Source organism: Lichenostomus cassidix, chromosome 7 (assembly GCF_008360975.1).
Source record: "Lichenostomus cassidix isolate B80296 chromosome 7, HeHo_3.0, whole genome shotgun sequence".
Classification (NCBI taxonomy): Eukaryota; Metazoa; Chordata; class Aves; order Passeriformes; family Meliphagidae; genus Lichenostomus; species Lichenostomus cassidix.
The window spans coordinates 19,578,655-19,592,883 of NC_139488.1; the positions used below are offsets into that span (position 1 = coordinate 19,578,655).

Consider the following 14,229-nt stretch of genomic DNA (forward strand, 5'->3'; position numbering starts at 1 on the left):
CTCCTACAATGTACTTTCTAGATGTTGATCTATTATCTGGATTCTTTCTTTTTCATAAGCGTGCTTATGAAAGTACAGTACCCCCATTTAGGCATTTCTACTCCACATAAGGCATACTAAGTGGGGAAGAAGGGGTAACATACGGACCTACATTTCTGTTTTATATATCCTATACAGCTTGCTGTTGTTTGCAATGGTAGTATTGTTCAGCCTTTAGTCTACCTGCTCCTGAATCTTTTAGACTTCTAGCTCGTTGAGTTTTCACCTTGCATTTGCACACTTTGTTGTTCCAGCTGGCGCCCTATTTTTTAAAACTATCTCTCTAGCAGTCCTGGACCTTTGAAAATGTAATTGTTTCCTCAAACTCACCACCATCCTTATCAGATCGGTGTCATTTCCAAATTTGATAAGTGTTATTCCATCATCTAGATTAGTTAAAACCTTGAATAGCAGCAACCTCAGAAAAACTTCTTCAGACAATGTTTTAATGTGTCTTTCCACTTCCACTTTTCCACATACCCAAAGTATGATTTTTCAACCAGTTTTGCTGATACAGAGCAGTCTGGCAAACTGAGAGTAGATAAAGAAATGCATTCCAGTATGGTTAAATGTGAGGGGACAAAGCTACACTCCCTATCCTACAAATCAATGCCCACAGTTCATGTTGAGACAGGTGTGCATAGAGACTGCAGATGATGCCGTGCATCACCTCTAACAGTGAAAGTTTCTTTTGGAGTAAATTAAGATCTAAAGGGGAGAGAGTGAGAAAAAAGGAAAGGGGAAAGAGAGAACTGATCACAGTGACCAGCTGCAAAGACAATTTGTGGGGTCTCCAGGTGAGTCTCCTCACTTGGGTATCCTTTTCAGTGCAGCAGTGATCACAACATTTTTCCCATAGGAACTCTGTGATTTTCATTAGCATCTCCTCAAATTCCCTACAGCTTGCTCCTTCCTACAGTGCTATTAGCACTAATTGGAGTGTCCTTTGATCAAAGTGGGTGCTGCATGGCTGGCTGGTTTTTAAGCTCATACATGCATGTTATTAGGTCCCTTAATATAAACCAAAAGCTACAAGCAAGGAGTGGGAGAAAGAGGGGTGAATCTTGCACCAGAGGTGATTGCTTCCTATGAGCACCTGCTGTGGCAATAGTGTGTTGGAAATTATAATGTCATGAGAATTAATATGACATGAAGAACAACATGAGGACAAAGGAAAAATAGTGCCACAGAGGCTCTGGAAAACACTGCCACAGCAGCTTATGTGCAAGGCTGCAGAGAAAATGAAAGGCAGGATATAGAAGTGCAATTGGAAAGTCCTTAACAATAGAGAGGCTGAGGTACCTAAGGCACTGTGGGGCAGCCAGGACTGACTAATTAACGCTAAAACTCTGCAGCCAAAAAGCTAAATAATATCCTGTTCACATAAATAAATTATTGACTAGGAAGACAGAATTACCCCTGTATTTAGCACTACTGCAGTTGCTACTGGAATACTATATAAAGTTCAATTTAGATAGAAAGTTGAAAAAATGGAGGAAGTTCAAAAAAGAGAAGAATGATTAAAGGGCTGGAAAACATGCTTTATACCAAGATAGACCAGGAGCTCAGCCTACTTAGCATATCAAAGAGAAGGTTTAAGGGGTGATTTGATCACAGTTAAAAAAAAACCCATGGGGAACAGAAATTTCATCCTAGACATATCTTTGATCTAGCAGGCAGAGATATAACAGGTTCAATAGCTGCAAGTCAAAGCCAGACAAATTTTGAATAGAAGTAAGACAGCTTCTTACAGTGATCACACAGCTAATCAATGACTATGATGGATTTCCATCTGAATTTCTTAAACCAATTTTTTTGTGAAACTCAATTTACTTGAACATGTGAATTCATGGAGATCCCATGCCATGGTGTATAGCAAAGTCTAAGCAGTCTCCTAATGAAGACCTAGACTTCAAGGCCAAACTTAATTTCCTGACTTTTAACAAAGAATTTATAAACTCAGGTTCTGATTTCATTTGATTTAAAGAAGACCTGAAGCCCCTTGAAAACAAAGCTCAATTGCATTAGTTACAGGAAGTACTTTATTGAATGGCTACATGAGCCTTTGGTATTTTTACAGGATGTCATATATATCATGAAATTTATAATGAAATTACAAGTCTTACTATGAAGTTAATAACGTTATCCTTGTTTACCAGCAGTTTCAAAGAGAAATATTATAGTTTCACAGCTTTTTGTGCTCTTTTTGCACGGGGGTGGGCAGACAGGATACAAAAAACAGCTGCATCACAGGGCAATAAGAAATGGTTTACCTGCAGCTCAGAGCAGTGCAATGGCACTGTTTTCTGTAGGAATTATGAAAGCTATTATGGCATTAGTTGTGTATACTATGCACAAAAAGGCATGTAAGCTCTGATTTTACCACTGAGTTCATTTTTGGAGACACCATTTAGAGGGTCTTTATGTAAGCATTCCTGGCATTAATGAGTCAAGCACTTTTTTTTCCCCCTCTTTTTCCAAAATAAGAATTCTGAAAAACTTAGTTCCAGATAAGCTGAGGTTTATCTTAACAACCTTTTCATAAGCAATTTTTTTCTGAGAAAATGCATCTCACAATCTATTTTGTGAAATAACAATTATTCTCTGTGCTTCTCATTTTATACCCTGTGCTTGCTGAAACAGCTTTAATCTTGCTTCAAGTTAAGTGCTCATCTACCAGGGAGCTTCTCACATTTCCCAATCAATTAAAGAGCAGTTAAACATACACCACTGGTGTAGTGAGGGATTTTTCACATTACTTTTGTAAAACACCATTCAGATTTTTCTTCTAGATAGGGACACACGCTTATACTGCTCAAGCTCATGTGTTATAAACATTTTCCTATCATTATAACATTTAGAGCATTTACTCTGGTTGTTTCAGCGCACTCAGAGAAAGCTTGTGTGGCCCTTGTTTCCCTGGAGCTGGCAAGTACAGCACCCTTGCAGAGTACATCTAGTCTGAAGCACAGAATCTGAATGCAGAGCTGTTGTAGCAGTTCAGCTCAGCTGGTGCAGTGCTGATCAGGACTGACTGCTCCATGCAAACTATATCAAGGCAGGTTTGCATTCTTCCCAACCAGCTGTTATGTTCCAGCATGTTTTAATCATGATTAGCTGACATAATGCAGTATAAAATTTGCTTCCTAAGGGTCAGCTCTGGCCAGCATCTTGTCAGCTTTCTGTTTACAGCTGTGTATCAGCAGAGAGCAGCTCTGCAATGCACACCAAGCCAGAGCGACAGCAGCCACACTCAGAGCTGTGCACGTCACAGAGCACAGGAGATTGTTCCCTATGAGATGCAGATGTATCATTAGATATTGAAAGTGAGTCCTTCACAGAGTGCCAGAGCAAGGTCTACATACAGTTTAGAGACTTGTTTTTCCAAATGGTGAATTTTGCTCACAGGATGGAGTGATGCAGCTGGCTTGGGTACTGTGTCCCTTCTTGCAGCAAACAAATACGTGCTGAGCCAGCAGCTTGTGGCACCTCCTCAGACTCAGAATTCATCAGTGTCTATAGTAGCCTAGCCTGGGCAGCACAGGCAGAGCCAAGTTTAAATTCACTTGCACCGGTAGATTTTTAAATGAGATTATTTTAAGGGAATCTAACAGGACAGTTCAATGAAAAAGGAATCCAACATGATGTTTAAATCTTCTCAGGAAACAAAAAAGGTACCATCTTAATTCTGAAGCTGCTGTGCTTCCAATGTATTGGAGCTAGGGAGGTGCTCAGAGGAGTATCACCATGTTCCTCCCCTGTCCTTACGGACAGCCTCAGGCAATGCTTTTGGATTCCATCAGAAATGGGACTCATGGTGTGAAACGTATAAAAAACATCCTTATGTCTGTGACCAAATGGGAGATTGTTGATACAGGAGCAGCTCCTCCTGTGATAATTCTTCCAAAAATCAAGAGTTTAGCAATCAAGACTATAGGCCTTGAGGGAAATAGAAAAACATTTCTCAAGGATACTGTCAAAATGAGTCTTAATAAGCACAAAGTTTTGCTCCTCTCCTTGTTCTTGTAAGAAGAGATAGGTCAACGTGTTTGTTATTTAAAGCATCCAAAATGTCCTTTAACTGTGGGATTACTGTACACACTACAGGATGGTTGGTTACAGGGTGATTTGGTGGAACTCACCCAACTAATTTTTCTAAGGTGTTCAATAATTTTGTCATGCACTCTTAAAAGTCATACTTACGGAAGTCGTGACTGCTGCAGTAATTGTGTCTTAGTTAAAATTTAGGTGTACACCAGGGCCTTCATATAGTCAGTGGGCTATAACTACACTGTGTGTACACCAATAACCACCAGAGCCATTGGCAGCTGGGTGGGTTTTTGCGGAGTTTACATATTGGGTAATTGTCACAAGTGCTTGTAAGCGACAAACTGCAACCCCTGGCAACAGTGATCACAAAGTTTTAAATATAAATTATGATTTTTTTTTTTTCAGCTAGACTGTAATTAATGTAATAAACAACTATACAATATTATTTCATAAACATGGTTCAGTTCAGTGTTTAGACAGAAGGAAGACTCTACATCCAGAAGCATTTGACAGAATTTTTAGTATATTTTGGCATTTTAACAGTAAGTGATGTGACCGATAGTGCTTGATGAAATTCATAATGTTGTTTACTCTGAAGCTGTTGTCTTGCTGAGATAATAACACTGCTTGTTTAAAATTGGGTCAGAAATCACCTTAAAACTTTTTGAGTGAAAATATTTATTTCATAGCGCTTTAAAATAATGGCTGTATTTGGAATTTCATAATTTTTTAAAATTCTTTTCTGAACAGGTCATTTTTATTTTCTGGAAGGGCAAAACGATGCTCTGCTTTGTGGAAATAGTTCTGATGCTGGGTAAGACAGAATTTCATCATATTATTGCACTGTGTAGAAATCTACTACTACCGTTCTGCATTCTGTAGATGTACATTTGGAGTGGGGCTGTATTTTGAGTGACCACTTCCTTTCACACAAGAAAGGCTTATACACTGGACTTAGGATCTATGTTCGTGATCAGAGAAACTTTGTCTTTGCATGATGAATGAGTAATTTAGCGTTAGTATAGCTCCTGCCTGGTTGATAAGTAATAGGAACAGCAATACCTGATGGGAAAACCTGTCAAAACATGTTATTTTGCAGTTCTGGCTGCACATATGACTACACCAACATCCAGTTGATAATATTAAAATGACTAAATAGGTAATGTCCAGTTTGTCTTTGTAGGCAATGCCCAGAAGGATATACTTGCGTGAAAGCTGGTAGAAACCCCAATTATGGCTACACAAGTTTTGACACCTTCAGTTGGGCTTTCTTGTCACTGTTTCGGCTAATGACTCAGGACTTCTGGGAAAACCTTTATCAACTGGTGAGAATTTTTTAATGAAAACAAACTAAATATGTTTGTATCAGTGATGCAAGAGGACTAGAGTAAATTTCCTTACCTTAACAGGGTGAAAACAGAACTTCTGTTAACCTATTCTTGCTTATAAATGTATTATTATTTCCAGACTCTTCGTGCTGCTGGGAAGACATACATGATATTTTTTGTTCTGGTGATTTTTCTGGGCTCTTTCTATCTGATCAACCTGATCCTGGCTGTGGTTGCCATGGCCTATGAAGAACAGAATCAAGCAACCCTGGAAGAAGCAGAGCAGAAGGAGGCAGAATTTCAACAGATGCTGGAACAACTGAAAAAGCAACAAGAGGCAGCACAGGTATAATTTATGGTGTAATAATGCAGGAGTGTAGGGAAGTGAGTTTACTAGAGATATTCACCTTCAGCTTTCTGAATTTGGAAATATAAAGCAGCCTGTTTGTCTTTCAATGACAGAGCTACCTCAGAGGTTTTCTATTCTGCACTGGAGAAATGGCATTGTGAATGATTCAGCCATCAAGAAGTAATATTCAAAACTAGATTATTCACTATGTTTTTCTAGTCTAGTGTCATTAATACAGTCTGTTAGACTTCTGCATTTAAAATTTACTCATGAAGGATAAGAACAGTCTATAACCAACACATATCTTGAGTCAACTGATTAATAATAATTAGAAAAAAAACCTAGGGAAAAAATGTCCCATAGAAAGTGTTAAAATCTGGGGCATTTGGAGTAGAAATTATGTGTAAGTAAATTTTAAAAAGGAAAACATGATGTCATGGTTTGCTCAGTGACATAAATTCCTTCTGCATCATGGCAGGCAGCAGCTGAGACAGCAGCAGCAGTAACAGCATCTGCAGAGTCCAGGGAGCCCAGCGCTGTGGGAGAAGCAGGAGGGCTCTCAGAAAGTTCCTCGGACGCATCAAAATTGAGCTCAAAGAGTGCAAAAGAGAGGAGAAATAGAAGGAAAAAAAGGAAACAGAAAGAACAGTCTGGAGGAGAGGAAAAAGATGAAGATGAATTTCACAAGTCCGAATCAGAAGACAGCATCAGGCGGAAAGGTTTCCGATTGTCAATTGAAGGCAATAGACTGACATACGAAAAGAAGTATTCTTCTCCACATCAGGTATTGCCTATAGTTATTTTTATTAAAAGCATACATTTAAAGTATCATAGACTGTTGCAAAACTACCTTAGTCTTCCTGGTACAGTAATATGATGCTACTATATAAAAAAGGAAATACTGATACTTTCATTAACCTTTATTAGTGTTGCTAGTGCTTGAGAGGAAGTGCTCTAGCTGCTAGATTGCCTTGTAAAAGAAAACCCCAGAATTAAATGTAACCTCATATCTCTGTTCTTCTAATAGAATTACTTTAAAATCACATTAAAATATTCTCTGATTGATTGTGTGGGGTTCTTTTCAATATGATTATATATTACCTAGACTTGTTAAAATGCTGCAGTATTTTTCCATTATGATAGCCTCACATTTTCCTTCTGTTTCAATGATGTTTGAACCAATGTTTGTTCACTATGGGGAAGATGCTTCATATATGAAACAAAAGTGCATGTATAGACTTCCTTTTTTTCTTGGTGGGAATTATGCAACTAATCTATTCAGCAACTCCAGCTGAGATAGGAGTGTTCAGCACTAGTTTTGTCTTAAGAATCCATGAACGGTGATACTTCTATCTACAAAATATATGTCTAATGAAATACATGCAAAAATTTCACAGCAGCATGTAGCTTCTGGGTAAAATGGTTACTCTCATTTAAGAAAAAAATAAAAGCTATGCTAATCCAATAACTGTTAAGTTTGAGGATTTCAGCTAATAATTACTTTTTTTTTTTTTTGCCTGCAGTCTTTGCTGAGCATTCGGGGCTCCCTGTTTTCCCCGAGGCGCAACAGCAGAACAAGTCTTTTCAGCTTCAGAGGTCGAGCAAAGGATGTAGGATCAGAAAATGACTTTGCTGATGATGAGCACAGCACTTTTGAAGACAATGACAGCAGAAGAGATTCTCTCTTTGTGCCGCGCAGACACGGAGAACGGCGCAACAGTAACATTAGCCAGGCCAGTAGGTCATCCAGGATGCTGGCAGTGTTTCCAGTGAATGGGAAGATGCACAGCACCGTGGATTGCAATGGGGTGGTTTCCCTGGTTGGTGGACCATCTGTTCCTACATCGCCTGTTGGACAGCTTCTGCCAGAGGTGATAATAGATAAACCAGCTACTGATGACAATGTAAGAAAGTTTTAAATAGCTTAGGCATGGTGGCCTTTCCTTACTGCACCAGCCAGTGTTTTCTACAGAATGGAACCCTTGGCAATGCTTCCTGGTTGGTCAAGCTGTGAATGCTCCTGCATCTTGTAAAATCTGTAGTAAATAAAACAGCCAAGATAGGTTTGCAACCTAAGCATTTACTTACAAAAACTCTCATAACTAACACATGCAAGTCGCAGTTTCCAAGTAATAAAATAATAACATACACATTCATAAAAATGCTATGCTTTACTGTATTACTGTGCTATACTTTCCTTTAGCTGATCTAAAGGTCCATCTGACTATCGTAGTTGACATACAATGGAAAATATTATATAAAAATGTTATATAACTCCAATCAGTATGATGCTGGATTACCACTATCAAAATTAGCACTATTAGTTAATTTTGATATCATTCTTCCTTATCAGCCTGGTTAAAAATGTAAGGAAGTTTTAAATTCCTTATTATCATTTATTTCTCATTCCTATATATTTTCCATCCATTTCTGATGGAGTATCGTAGTATAGATGACAAATAGTTCATTGGAAGATCACAGTTCAATACATACTTTTAAAAATGCAAATGTTTGCGTGAACGTATGGGCAGCACATATTGCTGCCATTCTCTTACCATACACAAGGTAAGAGAAAACGTCTCCAAAAATTACTTGCTTAGTCCAAATTTGTCTACTCAGATTGCTGAAAAATACTAGCATGGGGAAGCATGAGGAAGTCAGACTTTTCTTACTTGCTACAGTTTGATTAGGGGAAAAGACTATTATGTCACAAATCCCAGAATATTCTGTCAGCAGGAGCAAGGACAAAAATTACAGTTTTCAAAATTTTATGCAATATTTTGCACTCAATCTTTTTCCATTTGTTTAAATGGCTTTTCATATCTTGAAGGAAAGAAATGCAAAAGTTGAGTAAATGAACACCCTCTCAGTCTTGAACTGTAGGTGCTTATGACCTAATGCCTTTCTAAAATTATTTAAAAGGTACTGAAAAGTAATAAAAGTCCGACATGATAAAATATGAAGTGCACGGAGCACGTGTCCAAGCTAAGACACTACTAACAGTCTTATGTAGTATTTGCTTATCTGATTGTTTCTTCAATGTGGTCTCATCTACTGCTGTTCTCTGTATAGGGCACCACGACAGAAACAGAAATGAGGAAGAGAATATCGGGTTCTTTTCACGTTTCTATGGACTTCCTGGAAGATCCAGCTTTAAGGGAAAGAGCCATGAGTATTGCTAGCATCCTTACAAACACTGTGGAAGGTGTGTGCTATGTGTAGCTTTATATTTAATCCTGTTTTTCCTTTGGATTTCTGAAGATTTTAATTGAAACTTGAAAGCAGATTTAAAATAGCTTAAGTAACAAATAACATCCCACAAACTGACACATATTTATCAGTAAACTCAAAGCTCTTTATTTATTAAGGTTATTACATAACTAAGAATTAAAATTATTACATAAATAAGCATTTCTATCTCATTGTTTTGTCACCATCTGATTCATGTGCATGGTCATAACTGAGTAGATGCTTATGCATAGTAATTAAAAATAGAAGAAAAAGCCACTGAACATTTTTCAAACATATGCAACTATTGTTATAATATATATGCATTTTTACAGTTATATTTATTCAGTTACTCTTTAAAGCTATTCTGGGTGATCAAAATGTTCTTTTTCTTGAATTAGGAATAGACGTTTTAACTTAAATGCGACAAATTTCAGAATAAAAATATTTACATACTAGAACAGTGGGTGAGAGAAACAAGTTTGAAGTGCAATCAAAGAAAAATTAAATACATAATACAAATAGATGTATAAATTGATGCTGATTGGCATAGTGATTGGAATACAAATAAGTTGTGCTTGGAAGATAAGTTTGAACATAGTCAATATATATGACAGCAATTTTTAAGGACTTACCTTAAAAGCCCTGTAGAAAGGGGGCTTAAAGGAGGTTTGTTAGCACCAGTACCTCAGTACTGGAGACTGAAAACTTGACTGGTACAATTCATACTGGAATGAGGAATGTTAGAGCAATCACATAGTTACATGCATAAACTTTCTTTTCCCCACAGAACTTGAAGAATCGAGACAGAAATGCCCACCATGTTGGTATAAATTTGCAAATATTTTCTTGATCTGGGACTGCAGTCCACATTGGTTAAAAGTTAAACATATTGTCAACTTAGTGGTAATGGACCCGTTTGTTGACCTGGCTATTACAATTTGCATTGTTTTAAATACACTCTTTATGGCTATGGAACATTATCCAATGACTGAAGAATTCAATAATGTACTTTCAGTTGGAAATCTGGTAAGTCTATTGGGTTTTTATGTTCATGATTTGGAAGGAAATATGGCTGCAATAACTCAAAGAAGAAGTTTTAACAGCTTTTTGGATATTTTTTGGCCTCCAGATATGAGTACAGAACATTTTTGGAAATTTGAATGTGAACCCTGACTCATGTAGCTTAGCATACTGTAAAATCAATATATTGCTGTGTTCTGCCAAACCAAATTAAAAATTTAAAAATCGGCTCTAATGCTACATTAATCTTAAACAGAGTTTGATTTGTGTAACTACTAAACCAAGAAATGCATTGCTTCCATAAAAAAGACACTATGCAAATAAATGCAGTGTTAATTCCTCAATCAATACAGTACAAATCTCTAAATTATGAATGTGTTTTAATTGCTGTTTCCTGAGCGGAAATTTACAATAGCTAAAAGATCCTTTTAAAAGCATTTCTAGAATTTTCTTCTGCAAAAGGCTTTTTATATGTATACGTGGATTGTTTTCTTTATATGCTTTATGTGAAAAAGATCCCGCAGTATTTTTGTCTCATTTTTTTTATTGTTTTTATCCTCTGATAATTAGTAAGATATATTTTCCTCATGTTGTCAACTGTATTTTCTCTCTCTCAGCTTCAAAAAGATAAATTATTAAAGATTTCATGAGTTAACTTTTTGTAGCTCCCATGCTTTTGAACTGACAGGTTTGATCACAAAGAAGTATCTGCAGCTGCAGTCCTACTTTATCTCTTACTTCAAGAATTGATTTCTTATAATGTGATTTTTAATAATCCTTGTTTTGTAATGAGGAACAAATAGATCTTGCAAATAACTACAGGATTTAGGAGGGAGAATGAATAGAAAATTGTACAGCTGATTTTCATATACTTAAAATAACGGAAATTCGGAACCCTTGTTTCCTAATAAAATGCAAAATTTTTTATTGTAGCATTTTATAGGTTTGTTTTCTAACCAAGAAAATTCCATATAAATCGTGGTGTACCTCTGACTACAAAGGGAGTGTGAGAGAACCTGTCTATAAGCACCATACTCTTCCAGTTTTAGGCTCCCTGACATAAACCCCTTCTGCAATAGAGAGGCTCTCAGAGGTTCTCTGTGGGAGTTCCAATTGAAAGTTCCTTGAAAACCTTCTTGTTCTGACTGTTAGGAACCTAAGTCAGCATTTCAAACTGTATCATTGCTATGTCTTTCTCAGGGGTTCCAAACGTGTAACTTAAAAATTGGTAACCTTTCCCTCTCTGGTGTTTGTATCTAGAGTGTATTTAAAGACTGTGATAATCTATCTTGAGTATTGGTGCTCCCAGGCAGAGCAAGTCAGACTCTTCTTTCCTGTCTCCTGATTATCCCAGTTAGATTATTCTCTTTAGCTGTCCTATTTTCTGTTCAGCTTGCTAGAAAATGGGTTATCAAGTAAAAAAAAAAAATTCAGAGCAGGGCTCAAGCAGTCTTTAACGCTGGCTTTAGTACATTCCTATCCTACAAGAAATTCTCCCGAGACTTCTCTCAAAGCTACTCAGAGTCACTACCTTGGTGGATCTTAAATATAATTCCTACTTCATTTAGCATAGCAACTCATGATGAGAAACCATTACCAGCAATACTTTGTTTAAAATGCATTATTAAATACTCTTTCATTCCTGGCATCAAAGTGACTGAGCCAACCAACTTTGCTGAACTTACTGGGCACACCAAGGTAGAAGTTGCTCAGCTTCAGGAAATTGTTGTATCTCAGTGCATTATAATGTATCTCAGTTGCCCAATCAACTGAAATACCTTAAAATGTACCATTTATTCATCTGGTATAAAATAATCACAGCTCTGTTGAACTGAATGCCAGGTCATAGCAGCCAAGAAGCTGCACCCTTCTGCTCTTAGATTTGGCCTCATTTGAAATTTTTATACCAAGAAAGATGTTATACTATGTAATTTCTTGGAAATAATTATGGTTTATGTTCTGAAAATCAAATTTGGGATATTGTTTGTACAGTACATGAGAAAGTCCATATCCTTACAGAGTTGAAATTGGATTTTAAATGTTATAAAACAAGGAGTTTATGCAATTTGTTTAGTATAAAATTTAAATAATAGAAAAATTACCTGGTTTGTATTACAGTTGTTAAGGAAAGGGGGGCATAATAAATCACTACAGTAAGCATAACTAATTTTAAATATCACTTTTGTATAAGACATAGCTTGAATTAAAAATCTAGACAACAACTAGATCTGGACTATTATGTTTCCCAATGAAATAACAAACTCACATTTTGAACTCAGGTCTTCACTGGAATCTTCACAGCAGAAATGTTTCTCAAGGTAATTGCAATGGACCCTTACTATTACTTCCAAGAAGGCTGGAATATTTTTGATGGTTTTATTGTAACCCTTAGCTTGGTTGAGCTTGGTCTTGCAGATGTGGAAGGACTATCAGTTCTTCGATCATTCAGATTGGTAAGTATACTTCAATTGCACTGATTCTTCAATGGGGCTTTGTGGCTAGCACAGGCTTTTCCCATGAGAATTCTTCTTGTGTTTTATAAATAAAGATAAAGTTTGGATGTTATTGGAACAGTGTCCCAGAACTTGGATGGTGCAGGCCTGGCCAATCAGGCCTGGGGGAAGGCTTCTGACCGACCAATCTGGGTGACTTTTGAAAACTCTATATATATGATGAAATCAAAACAATAAAGGTCATTCCTTCTTGCCACTGAGATCTGGTGCTTTCTTTACTCTGCTAGCTGCTCAACAGCGACAGGGCTTCATTAAAACAATTTTATTTTTGCCTGAAAAATGTGCTTGATGTCTGCCATGATACTGATCTGATGACAGTTTCAGTAGCATAAATCCTTATTAATTGTGATTTCTTACCATCTTCAATGGGAACAGAGATCCAGACAAACAGGCGTGGGTGCCCTGGACCTACTTCCAATGTATTCATTGTACATACACATTTTAAACATCTTGCTATGCAGGAATAAATTGACTCAGTAGATGTATTATGCTCTGATTGACATCACAGGACTAGGTCTCTACAAATACTAGTTGAAAAGGGGCCCAGATGATTTTAACAGATGAATCCTAGATTTTAAGTTCCAATCAGTAGCTTCTTTGGCTTTCAGTAAAAACTATGCTTTGACATTAGCAAAATACAATTTTACAAACTTTTCTTGAGGGAACTTTCCATCTTCATGCTTTTAGAAAAGATTATACCCTCTGAACGGTCCTACTCAAGGCATATTTTCCAGTAATGTCCTTCCACAAATTAACTTAAAAATATCTTTGTGTCTTTCTGGTTTTCCTAACAATATTTGTTTTTCTTTCCTTCCAGCTTCGAGTTTTCAAATTGGCAAAATCTTGGCCAACGCTAAACATGTTGATAAAAATCATTGGTAATTCAGTGGGAGCTCTGGGCAATCTGACCCTGGTGCTGGCCATCATTGTGTTCATCTTTGCTGTGGTTGGGATGCAGCTGTTTGGGAAAAGCTACAAGGAATGTGTCTGCAAAATCTCCAGTGACTGTGAACTTCCTCGCTGGCACATGCAAGATTTTTTCCACTCTTTCCTGATTGTATTTCGAGTGCTGTGTGGAGAATGGATAGAAACGATGTGGGACTGCATGGAGGTTGCAGGGCAAGCCATGTGCCTTACAGTCTTCATGATGGTCATGGTGATTGGAAACCTAGTGGTATGTAATCAAAGTGTTAACAAAAAATTATTTGGTAATAGAGTGGTCAGAGTCCTGAAGTGAACTAAGTGCTCTGGCTCTGCGTCAACAAAGCACTTAAGCAGGTGGTTTCAAGCAATGCTTAAAGTTAAGCTTAAGAGCTTTTTTGGACAGAGAACAAAATATTCTGTAATGTCAAAATCCTAAGAATGTCAGAGTGGGCACTTAAGAATGTGACTAATTTCTCCTTTGGCCCTTTGAAAATATTTTGTGCTTCAAATAATTTTAGTTTATGGGCTCATTTATAAACCATTTTTTTATTATTATTTATACCATGTGATTAGGCACATAAATAGTCTAAATTCTGTAGTGTGATGGGATAAATTAAACTTTTTAATAATGCTGAACAGCAAATCTGATATGTCCATTTTTAGATTATAAGATTTGACACCAAAATATTTGTATAATGTGGGGAATTAAAGACACATTTACAGATATTAGTCAGTTGTACGAATATTTTTGAATAGTGAATAAGCTAAATAAAAT

The 14,229-nt window shown here is 36.8% G+C and overlaps 1 protein-coding gene across 7 annotated transcripts in view; it reads left to right on the forward strand.

The window, feature by feature from the left end:
• Positions 1-14,229, forward strand: part of LOC146434699 (sodium channel protein type 1 subunit alpha) — a 91,603-nt gene that overhangs the window by 43,967 nt on the left and 33,407 nt on the right. For 4 of the 7 annotated variants that reach the window (XM_085066573.1, XM_085066568.1, XM_085066567.1 and 1 more), the window contains 9 exons: positions 4,840-4,903; positions 5,273-5,414; positions 5,557-5,763; positions 6,245-6,550; positions 7,290-7,670; positions 8,839-8,971; positions 9,785-10,023; positions 12,297-12,470; positions 13,348-13,704. In XM_085066573.1, coding sequence (XP_084922699.1) covers positions 4,840-4,903; positions 5,273-5,414; positions 5,557-5,763; positions 6,245-6,550; positions 7,290-7,670; positions 8,839-8,971; positions 9,785-10,023; positions 12,297-12,470; positions 13,348-13,704 — 2,003 coding nt within the window. The remainder of the gene's footprint in view (positions 1-4,839; positions 4,904-5,272; positions 5,415-5,556; positions 5,764-6,244; positions 6,551-7,289; positions 7,671-8,838; positions 8,972-9,784; positions 10,024-12,296; positions 12,471-13,347; positions 13,705-14,229) is intronic. The other 3 variants (XM_085066570.1, XM_085066569.1, XM_085066572.1) reach the window with 1 other exon arrangement.